Source organism: Scophthalmus maximus, chromosome 15 (assembly GCF_022379125.1).
Source record: "Scophthalmus maximus strain ysfricsl-2021 chromosome 15, ASM2237912v1, whole genome shotgun sequence".
Classification (NCBI taxonomy): Eukaryota; Metazoa; Chordata; class Actinopteri; order Pleuronectiformes; family Scophthalmidae; genus Scophthalmus; species Scophthalmus maximus.
The window spans coordinates 4,618,608-4,636,354 of record NC_061529.1 but is presented as its reverse complement, the minus strand read 5'-3'; the positions used below and the strand labels follow the sequence as shown (position 1 = coordinate 4,636,354).

Sequence of the window (17,747 nt, the reverse complement as noted above, 5' to 3'; positions counted from 1 at the left end):
CCGACTCTGTCTGGTTCATCACATGATAAAGACACAATGTGAAAGTCACGTGACACCGCGGCGACATGATACACGGAAGTGAAACTGTCACGATAACATGTTCAACGTCTGAACCGGCCGGAGCGATTCGATTTGTTTCACCGGTGAGTCCCCGTCGAGAGTCAACCAATCGCGTGTAGGACTAATCGAACGCCGCTTTCCCGGGCGACGCCGCGTCCTAAATCTCCCGCGCCGCCGACGCATGCGCACTCCGATTTTCTAACCCGGGTGGGGTTGCAAAGAAGGCAACAAAGAAAAAAACAAGAGTATTGAACAGAAATTGACGGGGAAGAGGCTAAAGCAATGGGAGAATGAGAAGAAATGACGATGGTTTTACAGTGTTCAAAGGAAAGTGGGGGAAATGAGGTGTGCGGGAAGGAACAGGAGACAAGAGACACTAATAACAAGACTTAAGTTTGGACACACTGGACTAAACAGTACATTATTCAAAATAGGTAAACACCATACAGGTAAAAAGTAGTCACTGTAGCCAAGAAGAAACAATAGAGCATGTTATGTTGCACTGTCAATAATATGAGCAAGAAAAAAGGTCAAGATGCCTTTTTTCTTGAATAAAACCCAGAAAGAAAAAAGTACAGTTTAGTCTAGTAGATATTCTACAGAAGAACACAGATGAGTGTTATCAAGTCATATTTCAGTGTCTTAACCAAACAAATGTAATAGATATTTATAATTTGTTTATTATTAAGTTTGTTTGTTTTCTTTGGTTGTTCGTAGTGAAGAGAGTAAATAATAGCGATGCTGAGCAGCACTCCATACCAGTTGGTGGCGGTAATGCACCGATTTGTTGTTTGCCAACCGCCAAAAAAACAGAAGAAGAAGAAAAAGGTTTTCTAACCCGGAAGAGGCTGTTGTTTTGGTTTTTTGAACGAACGCATCGTCCACATGCGAGGCTACGTTGACTGTCACTGTCATATCTCTGCGGGGGATTTTGACAAGGTATGGGCATCATTAAAGATTAACAAGGGATTGTTTTATCAAGTTGTATCTTACGATACGTTTAAAACTATTGTCATTGTCAGGACTTGGATGAGGTGATCGAGAGTTCCAGACAGGTGAGGCGTCTTAGCCTGAACACCTTGATCTGAATAGTTTTTATTCTGTGTGAGGCTCATTTCTCGGCTCCCCCTCTCCTCAGGTGGGTTTGTTGGCCGTGTTAGCTGTGGCCGAGCACGCTGGGGAATTTGACAAGATCATCGCGTTGTCCCAGAGGTAACTTTGTGTTATAGTATGAATTATGAATTCATTGTAACAGTATAATGACAAGACCGGTCAAATGCAACATCCAGTGTGTGTGTGTGTGTGTGTGTGTGTGCTTTCTGTCTGTGTGTGGGTGTGTGTGAGTGTGAGTGTGAGCGCGTGTGTGCGTGTGTGTGTGTGTGAAAGAGAGAATGTGTGTGTGCTTTTGTGTGTGTGTGTGTGTGTTTGTTTTTGTGTCTGTGTGTGGGTGTGTGTGAGTGTGAGAAAGTGTATCTGTGTTTTTTTGTGTGTGTGTGTGTGTGTGTGTGTGTGTGTGTGTGTGCGCGTGCTGACCTTTTCACTTCTTCGTAGGTTTCCCGGTTTTATTTTCCCCTGCTTAGGGGTCCACCCTGTTCAGGAAGTGTCCCCGGGGCAGCAGAGGGGGGCCACTCCCCAGGTAGGACCTTTAGACTTTTAAAGGGTCATTTCACCCCAATTTACAAGGTCTTGACTTCTTGTGATAAGTCATTTTTTGGGGGGGGCTGTATAGTAAATCAAATGTACTTGAATAGAGTTTTGTGGTGCTCACAGCTTTGGAAAACAAAAACATTGTTAGGGAAAATATATCTGATCGTTTCATGGTGGTTATGCTGTAGAGCACAATCAAACAAAACGATTTTTGTATTGCAATGCAGCAGCAGTAGATCTCTTCCTCATGTTTAGTTTTTTAAAGAATAGAATTGATGAGACATTCTTTTAGTAGTAGATAGTAAAAGTACAGATACTGATATGGCTCAGTATCAGTAGAAGTAATAATGACATTATGTTTTTTTGTAATTTATTACAATTCATTTGATTATTTATGGTTTCTGTTTTCATCCTGATGGAATAACATGTTTTTTCTATTTCTATGCAGGATCTAGATGCAGCTTTACCCATCATAGAGAAATACAAGGACCACCTCGTGGCTATCGGGGAGGTAAAGATTCAGAATCTCAGTTGTCTGTCCTGTAGTTCTTTATTTCACTTTCATGTTATAATTAACTTTTTTCCCCATTTTTTTGTTTTTGTTTTTGTTGAAGGTTGGTTTGGATTTTACACCCAGATATGTCAGCAATGAGTCTGATAAAGAGAACCAAAGGCAGGTCCTCATCCGTCAGGCGCAGATAGCCAAGGAGCTGGATCTCCCTCTGTGAGTAATACACAAGTTTATATCAGTGGGTGACACTTGAAATTAAGAAAACGTGAGACAAGCAGCTACAGGGATCATTTTCCTCAAATGTGACGGCATCTCATCAACTGCAACATGTCTTTTAAAGACTTCTAAATTTATTTTATTATTCTCTGCTTTTTTTTAGTTTGTGTGTTAAATCCTTCTGAAGATATAGATTAGACTTAGTAACTTTCCGCTTGGCCACTAAACTTCCATAATAAGTTGTTTTTTTTGTGTGATTTATCTGTAGAAATGTTCACTCACGGTCGGCCGGAAGACCCACCATCCATCTCCTCAAGGAGCAAGGTAAACAGTTATAGTCTCCGTTGATCTTTCAATGACTCTTTGATTTGAATATTCCAGCAGTAAACTGCAGTTCCTCTGAAATGTCACTAGGTGTCGAAAAAGCCCTGCTTCATGCTTTCGATGGGAGACCGTCTGTTGCCATGGAGGGGGTGAAGGCTGGATATTTCTTTTCTATCCCTCCGTCCATAATACGGAGTGAACAGGTACAACGGAGCATCTCTTTATGTCACATTTACACTGAATCTACACCCAGGCTGCTTTAAAAATTCCCTCCAGACACACATTCTTATTTTTCATTCACAGGCTATAAACATTTTACAGATACAGTCATAAATGACTTGAATATATTTGTTGTTCGTATGTGAAACATATAGAAGTTTACACAGCTACTACTCGGACAGCAGCACTGACATGCTGACTTTGTTTTCATTGGTTGACTTTATCACATTATACGTTAATGATTGATGATGGTTTTCTTCGTTGTTTTGTTTTGTTTTGTTTTTTTCCCACCAAGAAGCAGAAACTTGTGAAACAGTTGCCATTAGAGAACATCTGTCTGGAAACTGATTCACCTGCTCTGGGTCCAGAAAAGCAGGTGAATCACACACACACACGCACACACACACACACACACAGATTAAGATAATGATGAAATTAAAATCCAGAATATTTTCTGGTAGTCTGTCATATTATCCCTATGTTCTTTAAATTAGATATTTAAACTCAGACCAGCATATGTAAGTATGTTTTTCAAAATGTCCGTAGTTTTCCCTTTGCATTCATATTTTAACACAAACTGCTAAAATCTGATTTTTAGGTGAGAAATGAGCCAAGAAACATCTCCGTCTCCGCTGAGTACATCAGTAGGATCAAAGGTGTGTCGCTGGACAAGGTGATGGAGGTAACAACGCAGAACGCTCTCCAGCTCTTCCCGAAGCTCAAGTCAATCCTCAGACCCTGACGCGGCCTTCAAGGTTTATTAAACCAAAAAAGAGTGACAGTCGAGGTGAAAGCCGTTAATTTATCTCCATTCATGAAATTCTTAAATAAATAAAGATGAGATAACAATTTTAACACACTGGCCGTGTATTTTTCATGCGTGTGATACCTTTGAATCATCCACCCATTCATAAACACCTTGTCATGCAACAAATTCAGCAGCTTAACGACAGCAGTCATACTGCGATTCCTTTAAACATTCTTGTCATTGCAAAATAAATTATCACAACAACACGCCACAGTTTTCTTTTTTTTTACAGCGACCGTCAACTGATCTTAGCCGAGCAGTGATATCATGCAGTCATTTCCCTGGTCACTTGTTCCATTTATTTATAAATGTTGTTGCTCCTCTTCATAAGTAAAAGGTGATTCATCGTTCACTTAACATCAGCTGCTGAAGGCAAAACTCTAATGGGCCTCGATCTGTCACAGTTGTATGAGGTATTGCTGCTTTCAAGTGCTCCGCACAAGCTCCTGTCTTTGAGCTCTGAAGTTGGATTAAATCATTTGTTTTAATAAAGTTTCACCCTACAGTTGAATAATTAGTTGAGAATGGGACGCTTTATTAAACACAGGACCCACCTACCTTAAATACTAGTGATAACTGTCTTAAAAGATACAAAGCAGAAGTCGGGGCAGTGATTTATGTTCCTAAACTATGTTAAATTATTTTTCAGGAACCTGAATGTCACCCATATAAACTCCGTTGGCAGTTTATTAGCTAAAACTGATGTAGTCTAATAAAACAATCCTGCTATAAATGTTATCTGAAGAATGTTTGTGATACTGTCGAACAGTGCTCTGTTATCCTGACAGGTATTTCAATTATTTGTCAACTCTCTGTGTATATCAGTTAGGGCAGGCTGAGTAGCAGAAACACATTTTACAAATAAAATTAACTTATTTGGTGAATACAGTGAGAACTCAATGCAAACTAAATTCAAACATTCTGCAACTTGGAGATGGTTTGATTTTTTTTAAATTTCTTATTACAGCAAAGCATAAAAATGACCAAAAAATGTAATTTTTGAGGAACAACGTTTTAATATTTTTCACACCAATAACAGAAGGAGACATCTAAGATACATATAGCATTTTTTCAGAATGACAGAATCAGAGTTCATCTTTAAATTCATGAGTCCATTTAAATGATTCATACCATCTTATTTTGACAGTTTTGAGTTCAATTTAATCTGCAAGTCACATTTCCAAACAAAAGTATTGTTTTTAATGTATAGATAACTTTTATGTTTTTTGTGCATGAAGACCATTCCTAATACGCTTACATATTTTCAGTGGTGACTTTCACGTTCACCTTTTGGTGATTGTTCTGCAAAAAAATACATCATCTGATATTTATTTCCTTTATTACGGATCACCTCAGTGAATTCAAACGTCTTCCTCTCGCAGAACCCCGTATTGCGGATTGCTCCTGAACGCAGCAGCGCGTGTGCAGTTCACGGACCGCCCCTGAGGCGCCACGTCAGGGCAGAATTTGCATGTGTCCTTCAGGTGCTGGAGTTGGAGAGAAGGAGAGAAGGGCAGCTGGAGCTGGAGCTGGAGGTGTTTACAAAGAAACGGTGTCAAGTCGAATCAAGGTGAACTGCGGATCGTGCTGTTGGACAATGCTCCTCACTTGCACGTCTCCGCTGCTGAGGGGACTTCTGTCGGTGAGTAGAACTTTAATTTCGCCCTTTGTCACTTTAAATTATTTTATTATGAGTCAAATGTGTCCCTGAGTGATTCAAATCTTCTTCTTTTATTTTATTATTGTCTCAAGGTTTGTTTTGAAATGTCCAATGCCCATGTCTCTCTATTCTCCTATCACCCAAGTCAGCCAAGTTAATATTACACTTTTATCAGTGTTTGATTAGGTTTGTTTTTGCACAAGTGTGCTGGATGGTGCAGTTTATCCCACAAGCATGGGAACATGAGCTGATGGTCCAACACACACACACTGTTGATCTCCTCAACTTCACTCCTCTCATTCATCTAGTTCTGCAACTAGCAATTACTTTCACTGTCGACTTAATCTGTCGATTGTTTTCTCGATTCATCGACTAGTTGTTGGGTAAAATGGTGCAAAATGTCGATCGTGTTTCCCAAACCACCAAGATGATGCTTTGTTTTGTCCACACACCAAATATATATTTAGTTCACTGTCGCAGTGGAGCAAAGAAACCAGAAAATATTCACATCTAAGAAGCTGAAATCAGATACTTGTGACTCTTTTCCCCCGATAAAAACTACTTGAACCGGTTAATCGATTATCAAAATAGTCGGCGATTGAGTTATTAGTCGATTTGCTGTTGCAGCTCTGCATTCATCACACATCAGAGCCCAATGGGACTTGTGTTTTTGTGTTTCCTTGGCTCTTGCAGGTCTGAATAAAAAGGACAATCCACCATGACGGGTGACGCGGTGGTCTGGAGGGGTCTGACCTGGATGAAGCAGGCGGCCGGCAGGGCCCCACCGCCGGGCGGCCTGCCCGCCACTGGGAACCACAGGCTGCATGGAAACTTCCATCACGCCGCCGCCGCCGCCGGATCAGCAAGGGTGAGCAGTCAGCCGTGATTCGTGGCCGACATGGTCAGCGGTTGGTGTAGAGTTTCACATACGCGCGACCCCAGGTGCCTCCTCTGTCCCGTTTCCGCCACCGTCACCTCATCAACGCCCACAGACGCGAGCAGCTCCGCGAGGCGGGCGATGCTGCAATAGAAACGACGGGACAGCTCAGCTGTAGAGCAGTGAGGGATCCAGCTGACGCAGGCGTCCTCAGACGTCTGATAGTGGCGGTTCATTAACCTACTAAATTGCAAAAGGGACTAGTGTTTGTTCACCAGATTTGTTTTCTTTGATTGTCACATCTTGCCAAGGGTTTGTCCGGCTACTAATTTTCCCATTGAAACTCCCGAACAGGTGAAACTACAAACTTCTTCTTCAGATTACGCTCGTCACCTCTGATTTGAGTTGTTGTAGGTCACTAGAAAATGCAACTAGAATCCCAATCGGACAGTTGCGCAGCGTCTGGGGCTAAATCTTACACCAGTTGCTCCTGAAACTCTCGTCTAAAACCGTCTCTGACCTTCATTACATCAGAGGTTTTGACGATCCAGACAATCTTTGGGATTATTTGTTCATCGAATGAAATCCAATTTACGCCACTAATAACGTTGTGGTGTCCTTTGGGGGTTGCTGGGATAACTTTGTTGTCTGGGCCCCTAGTTGACCAACACTATACATGGCGACTTCATTATAGTGCCTGACACACAGAAACCACCTATTACTGAAAATACCTTCTGAAAATATTCAATAAGTTGATTATTAAGAAATAATCTAGATGATTTTTTTTTTAAGTGACTTTAAAAATCAGTTTCGATTTGGAGAGGAAGTTAGCGTTTTAAATCTGATATCAGTTAATATTTCCTCACGGTCCGCTAGCAAACATTTCAATTTGTCAAATTATTTGGATTTGTTCTTTTGGGCTTTGTCTTTGATTTAATGCAATTTTCACGAAATGGACAACTTTTTAATTATTACTTTTTGGTGGTAATGAAAATCTTTGTATTAAGTTTGCTGGTACAACTGTACAAAAAAATGAATAAGCATTTTTCCCCCCAAACTATTTCTCATCCACCTGCTCATATGAATCATGTTTTGTTTGGGGTTTTTTCAATCCAGGAGACGTTCAGCAAACTGCCGGACGTCTGCGTCCACAGGACGACCGCAGCGCTTCACAGATATTCCACCGTGGCAGCGTGTCTCTGCAACCGCCTCCCGGGAAGTGCAGGCGGCGGACGGGGGTCGTGCGGCGGTGGACCCAGACATCTGAAGCACCACAGGGACTGGTCGAGTCGTCTGTTCTCTGGACACACGCGGTTATTCAACCAGGACAACTCCACGGTGGGCCGGCTGACACCGGAGGACGTTGACAAAGCACGAAACGCCAAGAGGGCAGACAACAAGCAACACCAGCAAGTGGTAGTCACACCTCTGCTGCCTATTATCTCATCGCTGCAGTCCCTCGTCTCCGCGTTTCCCAAGTTTACGTCGTTTTTCTTTTCTTCCAGCTCAGCGACAGAGCCAGAGAGAGGAAGGTGCCGGTCACGCGGTTGGGACGGCTGGTGAATTTCGGGGGTACGTGTGTTCACTGGTATATGGGCTCACATTCACACTTGCAGTTTTAGGAGTGACATTAATATTCATTTACACTCCTCGTAACCATAAAGGTTTAAATTTCGATTCAGGATCACTGAACTGCAACGTGCCCTTCAGCAGCGTGTTCTGACCCTCAGTGTGTGTGTGTGTGTGTGTGTGTGTGTGTGTGTGTGTGTGTGTGTGTGTGTGTGTGTGTGTGTGTGTGTGTGTGTGTGTGTGTGTGTGTGTGTGTGTGTGTGTGTGTGTGTGTGTGTGTGTGTGTGTGTGTGTGTGACCAGTGTTAGATTACATTGTGTGATCTTGATGAACGTGAAGCAGAGCAGAACCTGACAAAGTGCACATTCAGCAAAAACATATGCAATAAAAAAAAAATACAACCTGTTTGATTTACATGAATAACTGGCACCGGCTGAGAATATAGGCTCTTTATGTGCTTTTACAGTTTTTAGTTTTTTATCAGAGCACATTTTTTTCGTTCTTCTTTACGTAGATTTTCATGAAGATAGATTTTCACGTAGATTTTCATGAAGCCTTGTGAAAAGATCATGTCTCCATTGAGGGTTACACACCACGACGCACACTGGGTGTATTACTGGGTGTATTACTGGGTGTATTATTGGGTGTATTACTGGGTGTATTACTGGGTGTATTATTGGGTGTATTATTGGGTGTATTCTTGGGTGTATTACTGGGTGTATTATTGGGTGTATTACTGGGTGTATTATTGGGTGTATTACTGGGTGTATTATTGGGTTTATTATTGGGTGTATTACTGGGTGTATTACTGGGTGTATTACTGGGTGTATTACTGGGTGTATTATTGGGTGTATTATTGGGTGTATTCTTGGGTGTATTACTGGGTGTATTATTGGGTGTATTACTGGGTGTATTATTGGGTTTATTATTGGGTGTATTACTGGGTGTATTACTGGGTTTATTATTGGGTGTATTACTGGGTGTATTACTGGGTGTATTATTGGGTGTATTATTGGGTGTATTACTGGGTGTATTATTGGGTGTATTATTGGGTGTATTACTGGGTGTATTATTGGGTGTATTACTGGGTGTATTATTGGGTGTATTATTGGGTGTATTACTGGGTGTATTACTGGGTGTATTATTGGGTGTATTACTGGGTGTATTACTGGGTGTATTCTTGGGTGTATTCTTGGGTGTTTTCGTGAGCTCTGTCAGACGTGTCAAAATAATTTCCTTCCTCATGAAATGTTTTGAAAAGCAGATGATTTTTTTTTTCTTCTTCTACATTTTGCAATCTGCCCCGGACTCACATCCATGTTTACTCGCCAAAAGTCTTCCTCATTGCTGTTGCGTTACTCGGTGCTTTACCGCCACTTGCTGATATGTGGACTGGTATGAAACCATAAACGTAAGTAAATGGACTAAAAATGAATCTGCAATAATTTTAAGCAAAAATTCCCCCCAAAAATATTTGCTTCCATCTTCCTAATCATCGATTTCCTGATTTTTAGTTTAGTTTATAGATAAAATGACTGATTTATAAAAAAGGCAGCAAATGAATCTGTGATTATAAAATCATCCATAGTGTTCATTCTGTTTTTTTGTATTTTTTAGAACTATCCAAATATAAAGACCCAGAATCAGATTTTGGAGCGTTTATCAGCATGAGATTATTCTAATGATTCTGAATGGATCCATTCCCCAACTTTTTTTTTGATGAGAGTTGTGCAAACAAGTTGTGCCAATGACATTGGCGGCGCTGCCATTTCCCCCCCGAGCGGCGAGGATCGATGAGTTGACGTAAAATGTTTGTTTTTTTTCTCACCAAAGTTTAATACGAATGCAGTCATTGTTTTGTGTTTTGTCTCCTGTTGTATAATTTTTGGATGTAGTTGAGAGGGTTTGCATCGATGACCTCGGTCACCAGCTCTCCGGGGGCCCCGGGGGGTCAGACTGTGGGAAGTGCTGACGCGCTCCTTCGCAGGACGGGGAATCGCAGCGTATCAATATCTTGAGGAAATGTTTCAGGGACGTGCCAGAGTCCCGCCTGAGAATCCAGCCAATGTCAAACATGCTGTCAGCGATCGGCTCTCTTGGCAGCAGAACACCTACAGCAGGGGTCGGTTGTTGTAATCGCCTCCCTGCCGTTGCTGCTGCCGTTATCAGATGCAGGGGGACGGGATTGGAGCAGGGCCTTGTCCACTCGGAGGGAGAGTTTGTGAATCATTGATTATATTCATTTCTTGTTTTCTGTTTTTTTGCAGGTCTGGCCGTTGGACTTGGCATCGGGGCGATCGCCGAAGTGGCGAGGAAGAGTTTGAAACCCCAACAACAAGGTGATGAGAGGAGGATGTTTGTATTATTGATGTAATGGCTGATAATTATATGGTTTTAATGTTATTACTATAAAGACTGAAGTGGTCGTTCACCCGTGTGCTGACGTAAAGAAGCTATTGTTTAATGGAAATGGTGGAATTAGCTTTGGATTTAAGATCAACTGTAACAAATGTCTTTTAAATAACACATGTCAACATTAATTGTAAAGATTGCAATAAGCTCAGATCATCAGCCAGTCCAGCACGAGTTGGCAAAACGTTTTTTTATTGGAAAGAAAAATAAACATGTCGCGTAACATCTGAGCAACAAATTGTCTGAAAGTTGGCGTCAAAATGCTTCGTCAGATTCTTAGTGTTGTTTGCTCTCTTTGATTCGATAGATCCTGATTCATGTCATTTTCCTGATTCTTGTAAAGCTGCTTTAAGTGACCAAAAAATTGAAAAAAAGGGTTTTTAGAAATCATTTTTATCAACGTCTCAACCGAACCCAAGGAGTCGTACTGGCACCAATGTCTTGAAATCTAATGAAATCCTCCAGTGCTATATGAAAATATAATTTATATATACGGTAACCATAGAAATATTTATAGCAACGATAACTAGGAGTTTCATTTTAATCAAAACCACCAACAGTGTAATCTGTGTCACACACCAACATTCAGTTGCAGGGTTTTATAGTGAAGGTGCCACGCTTCAGCTGAAAGACAGAGTGCCTTTATTTTATTTGATCTCAAATGTTATGAGATAAAATATTAGACCTGTTAAGCTTTGGGGGAAATGAGCAGCACATTAATATGTTGGGGAAGGTAGAGAGAAATTCCTTTCAGTCGCAGCTTGGTACTGATATGTGAGGGGGGGGGGAGTCGTAGTTGCACTGAAAGTCAAACAAAGGCAGTTTGATAATCCACCTTTGGACAAATTTCTCTGTTTATTTAAGATTTTCTCAAACACACCTTCAGAGAACGTGTCGTCACGTCAACCAAAGGATTACTGAATTATTACTGAACGCGTTGACGAAAGAAAAATGAATGAATGTTATCAATTATGACATGGAAAACAATCTGGAGCTAAAAGTGTAGGTGCACCTGTGCCTAATGATAACCCCTTTTTTTTTTTCTTTTTTTTTTTTAATAGGCGATAAGAAATCCATTCTGAATTCAAGCGCCTTCCTCTCCGAAGCCAACGCCGAGAGAATCGTCCGGACGCTCTGCAAAGTCCGAGGTGCTGCCCTGAAACTCGGACAGATGCTCAGTATTCAAGGTGAGGTATACGGAAAAAAACAACATGACACACACACACACACACACACACACACACACACACACACACACACACACTGGCGATGCGTGTTACACACATTACACCCCACCTGTATCAGTGAAGTTGATAAAGGTGCAGCAGCTTTTTCGTCGGAGACCAAAAGGCAGCAAGTGAACCGGTGCCTCGGCTTCACCGCGTTTCTGATTCAGATTTGCTGGCAGAACAAACAAGATCCCTTCACCAGCAGTGAAATGTCACCACCGAAAATAAACCCCGGGGGCCAGCAGGACACAACAAGTGCCATTCCAGCTGAGCTATTGTCGGCGGCGGAGCCGAAACGGACGCTGCAACCTGTTCACCTTAAACAACACACTGTACAGTACAGTGTTGTTATGATGACTACATGTCCACAGCCCCAGTCTGGGCCTCCTTCAACAACTCTCACTTCTCCTTAAATCTGCTTTACGCAATCAGAGTTAAAAAAAATGATCATTAACTGCTCAGTTAAAGCGTCTTTTTAGCGTTTTTTTAAATCTATTTTCTGATTCCAAAAGTGACAAACTGTAAACGCTCGATCAAACTTCACAATTCATCAGAATAATAACTGTTTTATGATCAGGAAACTTTATCTCATGTTTAATAATTGTCAGGGTCAAAGTCCGTAAGTGAAAGTGAATAAAGTATTTTTTTTGGTATGGTACCTTTGGTTTGGACAAAACAGGCAATTTAAGATGTCATGTTGGGAAGCTGGAAAAGAGGATCTCGAAATTGTTTTCATTGTTCTGACATTTTATACGAAAAAACTATTTTTTCGTGTAACAAGACACTAATAAGCAAATTCATCAATAATCAAAATAACTGTTGCAGCCTTGCATGTGTGTTATACTGTGTCTTGTTGTTCAAACTGTTAAATGCATCAATAAAATTACACTCCGTACATTATCTATATGAATTCAAAGCCAAAATATCACATGATGGACCAAAACAATATCTCAAACTGGTTTTGCAATGAAATAATAATTTTTCAAGTTGCAAAATGATGTAGTTTCTCTACTAAACTTTCTCAGTTGCAAGAATTTGCTAGTTCTCTTTCTTCTATGTGATGGTAAAATCAACAAAACACTTCCTTGGGATTAAATTAATCTACAAACTAACCTTTAAAGTTGCTATAGTCAGACTTTACTTTTCCTCTCAGCTCTATGGATTCGTATAGTGTGTTTTGGTTTTCTGGTCCATAACTTTACTGTGGTTGGTGGCATCAGACCCGCAAAAGACACTTGCAGCTAGTTTACTGTAACTGGCACGTTATACTACAGTATACATTGGCACGTTTCACAGCACTACTCTCTCCTTCCTCTCTCTCAGACGACGCCGTCATCAACCCTCAGTTGGCCAAAATCTTCGAGCGCGTGCGACAGAGTGCCGACTTCATGCCCACCAAACAGATGATGGTACAGTACGGAGAGCTGTGATGAAAACAGCCCCGCGCTCAGTGAGCCCAAGTTCACGGGCTAAGACCTGTTGTGCTTCTCCCCCCCTCTCTGCAGAGAGCCGTCGGCGGCGACCTCGGCCCGGACTGGAGAGACAAACTCGAGTACTTTGAGGAGAAGCCGTTCGCCGCCGCGTCCATCGGTCAGGTGCACCTGGCGCGGCTGAAGGGCGGCAGAGAGGTGGCCATGAAGATCCAGGTGAGGGGGGGGGGGGGGGGGGGGGGGGGGGGGGGGGGGGGTGTTTGCGCAGCGATTGAACGCAAACTGTGACAAAATCCGGTGAACTCCGCTATCACGCCGCCGCAACTTTTCCCTTTCAGTATCCCGGAGTTGCCAAGAGTATCGACAGCGACGTGAACAATATCATGACCGTTCTGAGCTTGAGCAACGCGCTGCCCGAAGGTGCGTTGCTTATCATTTTGATGATAACAGCTGCTATTGTATGATATTTTAATAAAAAACTAAAAAAACCTCTACTGTCAACACGGCAACCGACACCAGCCGCTTGAACGTCATGATTTCTTCTTCTTCTTCTTCTTCTTTCTTCCGCAGGCCTGTTTCCTGAGCACCTCATCGAGGTCATGAGCCGCGAGCTGGCCCTGGAGTGCGATTACATCAGGGAGGCCAAATGTGCCAAAAGATTCCAGTGAGTAGATTCCACTCGAGCTACGTACGACTTCCTTCCCATTTGTTTCTGACGCTCTGCTCTTACGCAAACCCTAAAACCCTCTTTGACTTCCTCTTGTGCCGGAGGAATTCTCAACAGCTTCCCTGTGATGTTGTACCTTGGCAGAACCTTTGATTATAGAATCGTGGCCTTGATATAAACACAACAGATGGATTGTGATCAGTGATGACTACAGTTCAAGATATTTCATTTTATTGTGGCAAAGGGGTCACTCCCGGTGAGACTCATCAGTTCCTATCAGACGCATCGAGTGTCTGTCGGCTTAATCGCTTTGATTTTCTCACTCCAGAAGCAACAGGCAGCGATTTTCAGCAACAACAAAAAAAGCGCCTAGAAACCAAGTGTACTCAAACTTAACGGCAAAACCAAACAGCACACGACTCAAACTGAATGCTAATATTGCACTGTATCTAACGGATGTGTAAATATAAGTAACTGTTTGCCAACACGTTTGTTACGTCAACCTAAACGATGATAAAAACTTGTTTCCACTGCCCCCAAGTGGCCAAAGCAATCAACTGTAGAAGGTTTTAAATTTTGCCATTACTATTTTCATTATGTTCTAATGATTTTAATAACCTGGTTCTCCATGAAACAAGATTGGACGATAATGCTTACACACCCCAAATATTTATACAAAAACTTGACCTTACATTGTGATCAGGAAGCCGCAGAATTGCGCTCGGACTTCCTCCGGAGTTTGCCGCACGCACACGGCGAACGCAGCGGGAGATTGTCCGAGTCAGGCGCATTGACAACAGCAGGTTCAGTCCAGGGGGCTGCCAGGGGGAGTCCACCGGAGAATGTCCGGAACAACGTCTGCGCTCTCACATGCAGCCCCTCGGGAGAAGTTCGGGGACAATGTCCGGACATGCGACCTGCACAGCTTTAATGTGTCACATTAATAAAGTTTGTAATGGCCTGTAATGACTTGTGATGCTGACATATTACCACAGTTGTTGGGGGGGTCGGGTACAGTAACAGTACGTAAGCGTGTCTTTTTTAACTTGTGTTTGTTTGGCAGGGAGCTGCTGGAAGGTCACCCCTTCTTCTACGTGCCCGACGTGGTGGACGAGCTGAGCAGCCAGCACGTCCTCACCACGACGCTGGTGCCTGGCTTCCCCCTGGACCGGGCCAGCGGCCTCTCGCAGGAGCTCAGGAACGAGGTACTGTGCCGCCACACCGGCCCCGACCCGGGTGAACACCGCTCACGGCACAGTCTTACACCTGCACGCTGCCAAGACGGCATAAATACGGAGACGCGTCACCCGTCACGAAGCTTTTCATTCTTTTCATGTCCACGTGTTCGGTGTCGTGTCACACACATCGTCACATAACAACTGTACCTTCCAACAGAGGTCACTGCTTTGCAACACGACCAGGAGTCTTCTCTCGATTCTTCTGCTCCTTTCCGTTTTTCTTCTGTCAGATTTGTGAGCAAATCTTGAACCTGTGCCTGAGGGAGCTGTTTGAGTTCAGATACATGCAGACCGATCCGAACTGGTCCAACTTCTTCTTTGATCCACAAGCTCACAAGGTCAGTTCGCCCGTTAATAATCCATAAACACGCTGTACGTGCGTTTGACATTTTTTCACCTTTTTCACCGACTGTCTGTTTTTCCCCCCCGTTTCATGTCGTCAGGTGGCGTTGTTGGATTTCGGAGCGACGCGAGGATTTGATAAGAGCTTCACTGACACCTACATCGAAGTGAGAAAAATGCCTTTACAGTATTTGTATTTGTGTTATGACATTTATTCATTAGTTTATTCCATTTGTAGAAGAAGCTCTTCTTGTAATCACTTAAAATGGTGAAACAGCATTTAAAGTTTTTATTTCTAGAAACGTTTAGTTTTTGTTTATTTAGTAGTAATAATAAATTCTGATATAATAACAAGAAAAAAACAACTTGTTAAACTGAGAAACATCACCTGTTATAAAAGGAACTGAGCTCATATCTTGTTGTCTTGGCTTCAGGAATATACTGTATTATCATGTTGCACCGTTTTTCACGTTTAAGAATTGAATCAGTTAGAATCAGAATCTGTTAAAGACCTTTAATGTGCTTTGCTGTCATGCAGAGAAACATTTCATTAGTTTATAAGTATTTTTTTATGTCATTTATTCATCCCCCCCCCCCCCCCCCCCCCCAGATCATTAAGGCAGCTGCAGATCAAAACCGAGAGGGTGTCCTGCAGAGATCCAGAGACATGAAGTTCCTCACAGGATACGAGTCAAAGGTAACAAACATCACCGTCACTCATTTCACATTAAAGTACAACGGCTGAAATGAAGCTCAAGAATTAAAACTTGAGCTCCGTAAACCTCAAACCAAGGACGGGCAGACGCCCCATGTGATGTAAAAGGCCGAGAGTCTGCAGGTTTTTTAATTTTACAGGTGATTATTCTATTCGGCTCAGATTCGGACGCAGACTCTTAATCAGGGAAATGACCTGCTGTAATCTGATCCATCTGAAAAAAACAAACACTGTCTGATTACAAATACATGTTGGGAATATCTAAGTGATGATTTCATCTTTTCAATTTCAATTCACATTTAGTAAAGTGGGATTAAATCTTTTTTTAAACCTTTACCGACATCTACTGGTGACCAGGAGGAACTACAAGAACACAGTCAGAACAATATGATATTTATTCCTCATAAACGAGGACCTGGTTCATTTTGCTGTTAGCTAGAACGGACAAGTCATAATAATTATTATCATTTTATTTATAGAGCCCTCAAGCTTACCGAGGTCAAAATAAAAAATGCAACATTAAAAGATCACAATAGGTGTAAATAATGAAATGCATGCCGTGCATAAAAACATATACATACACACAAACACACATACAGTAAAAAAAAACACATAAAAAAGAAAGTCTTAAAGATAGGACCAACAACTCACACAACAGAAGTCAAATCTATCTGTAAAAGTAAGTTTGAAGGGTCCATGTTTGCTGGAGAGGTGAATTTAATCATAATAATTAATAACACTGCTTTATCGTTTACATTCGGTGGCCAAGGAATTACTTCCAGGAAAGAAATACCGTGCGTGTGTCAATCATCCTTAACTCCCCGCGTCTTGTGCTCAGGCGATGGAGGACGCCCACGTGAACGCCGTGATGATCCTCGGCGAGGCCTTCTCCTCCTCCGCGCCCTTCGACTTCGGCGCTCAGAGCACCACCGAGCGCATCCACAGCCTCATCCCCGTGATGCTGCGGGAGCGCCTGGCGCCGCCGCCCGAGGAGACCTACTCCCTCCACAGGAAGATGGGCGGCTCCTTCCTCATCTGCTCCAAACTCAAGGCTGAAATATCCTGCGAGAGCATGTTCCGGGAGGCGTACGGCAACTACTGGAGAGACGGACGCTAGCGGCGAGACACGTTCCACCCCGGGGACTTTCCAGTGGTTGGTTGTGGTATGTCGAACTCTTTGACTCGCACATTCTCACCTGCGGAGATATTATCCAGGTAACCTGGGCCAGGTAATGTCGTCCTCTCCGACTCATCAAGTAAACTGATGCATCAACGTCTGCCGGTTTCATACACGTGTGCTTCCATATTCCATTTCTCATCTCGAGCAGAAGTTTCCATCCAGACTAACTAACTCGAACATTGTGCGTGAAGATTATTTGTATGTATTAATTTGAATTTAATAGTAATTCTTTGCTTGTATGGTTTGAGGCACTTTATTCCATCAGACCAGGATGTTGTCTAAGTTTAAATAAATTGACCCTGATGTTGCAGAGACAAATCAGCATTGAAGATTTGGGTCAGTGACATGACGTGCATATCATTGTGTCTGCGTGCCTTGTTCCCCTGTAAGAGAAAATTGAATTACATTTTTGCACTTTTAAATAATATTCTTTTTTTGGAGGGGGGGGGCGCTTCTTAAACTCCCAACATATCTGGTGGCGCAAGCATCAGAGCAAATGAACAGACAAGAAACATTTAAAATATTTTTAATAAATTACTGTGGCCGCGAGCGCCCCAGTAGCAGGAGTCAACTTACGTCACTTGACGCCCGGGCTGTGAACGGCTCGTCTACAGACCGTCTGCGCGATCAAACCAAACCACGA

At 42.5% G+C, this 17,747-nt stretch overlaps 2 protein-coding genes across 8 annotated transcripts; both read left to right on the top strand.

The window, feature by feature from the left end:
• Positions 1 to 26: 26 nt before the first annotated feature.
• On the top strand, positions 27 to 5,300 carry LOC118286807 (putative deoxyribonuclease TATDN3). 7 transcript variants are annotated; one of them, XM_035611521.2, is made up of 11 exons: positions 32 to 143; positions 778 to 999; positions 1,083 to 1,115; positions 1,199 to 1,272; positions 1,612 to 1,696; positions 2,156 to 2,218; positions 2,322 to 2,431; positions 2,703 to 2,758; positions 2,849 to 2,961; positions 3,273 to 3,353; positions 3,576 to 3,832. In XM_035611521.2, exons 2-11 carry the CDS (start codon positions 946 to 948, stop codon positions 3,717 to 3,719), a joined length of 813 nt encoding a protein of 270 aa, XP_035467414.1. In that variant the 5' UTR covers positions 32 to 143; positions 778 to 945; the 3' UTR covers positions 3,720 to 3,832. The 7 variants fall into 7 exon arrangements, with proteins under 7 accessions (XP_035467417.1, XP_035467414.1, XP_035467411.1 ...); XM_035611518.2 differs by lacking the exon at positions 778 to 999 and adding an exon at positions 5,168 to 5,300 and having other exon boundaries at positions 45 to 143; positions 3,576 to 3,764; XM_035611522.2 differs by lacking the exon at positions 32 to 143 and adding an exon at positions 266 to 494 and having other exon boundaries at positions 3,276 to 3,353.
• On the top strand, positions 5,294 to 17,459 carry LOC118286802 (atypical kinase COQ8A, mitochondrial). Its single transcript, XM_035611510.2, has 15 exons — positions 5,294 to 5,427; positions 6,139 to 6,313; positions 7,439 to 7,738; positions 7,828 to 7,894; positions 10,159 to 10,230; positions 11,365 to 11,490; positions 12,856 to 12,941; positions 13,038 to 13,178; positions 13,301 to 13,382; positions 13,533 to 13,626; positions 14,693 to 14,834; positions 15,098 to 15,205; positions 15,311 to 15,376; positions 15,820 to 15,906; positions 16,763 to 17,459. Exons 2-15 carry the CDS (start codon positions 6,164 to 6,166, stop codon positions 17,039 to 17,041), a joined length of 1,800 nt encoding a protein of 599 aa, XP_035467403.2. The 5' UTR covers positions 5,294 to 5,427; positions 6,139 to 6,163; the 3' UTR covers positions 17,042 to 17,459.
• The last annotated feature ends 288 nt before the right edge of the window (positions 17,460 to 17,747 follow it).

Bases quoted from the DNA above. Each gene is read 5' to 3' on its own strand.
- LOC118286807 (XM_035611518.2), top strand. From the start codon at position 66: ATGATACACGGAAGTGAAACTGTCACGATAACATGTTCAACGTCTGAA. The intron at 2,962-3,272 runs GTACAACGGAGC...TTTCCCACCAAG, and splicing joins CCATAATACGGAGTGAACAG to AAGCAGAAACTTGTGAAACA. The intron at 3,354-3,575 runs GTGAATCACACA...TCTGATTTTTAG, and splicing joins CTCTGGGTCCAGAAAAGCAG to GTGAGAAATGAGCCAAGAAA.
- LOC118286802 (XM_035611510.2), top strand. From the start codon at position 6,164: ATGACGGGTGACGCGGTGGTCTGGAGGGGTCTGACCTGGATGAAGCAG. The intron at 7,895-10,158 runs GTACGTGTGTTC...GTTTTTTTGCAG, and splicing joins ACGGCTGGTGAATTTCGGGG to GTCTGGCCGTTGGACTTGGC. The intron at 10,231-11,364 runs GTGATGAGAGGA...TTTTTTTAATAG, and splicing joins TTTGAAACCCCAACAACAAG to GCGATAAGAAATCCATTCTG.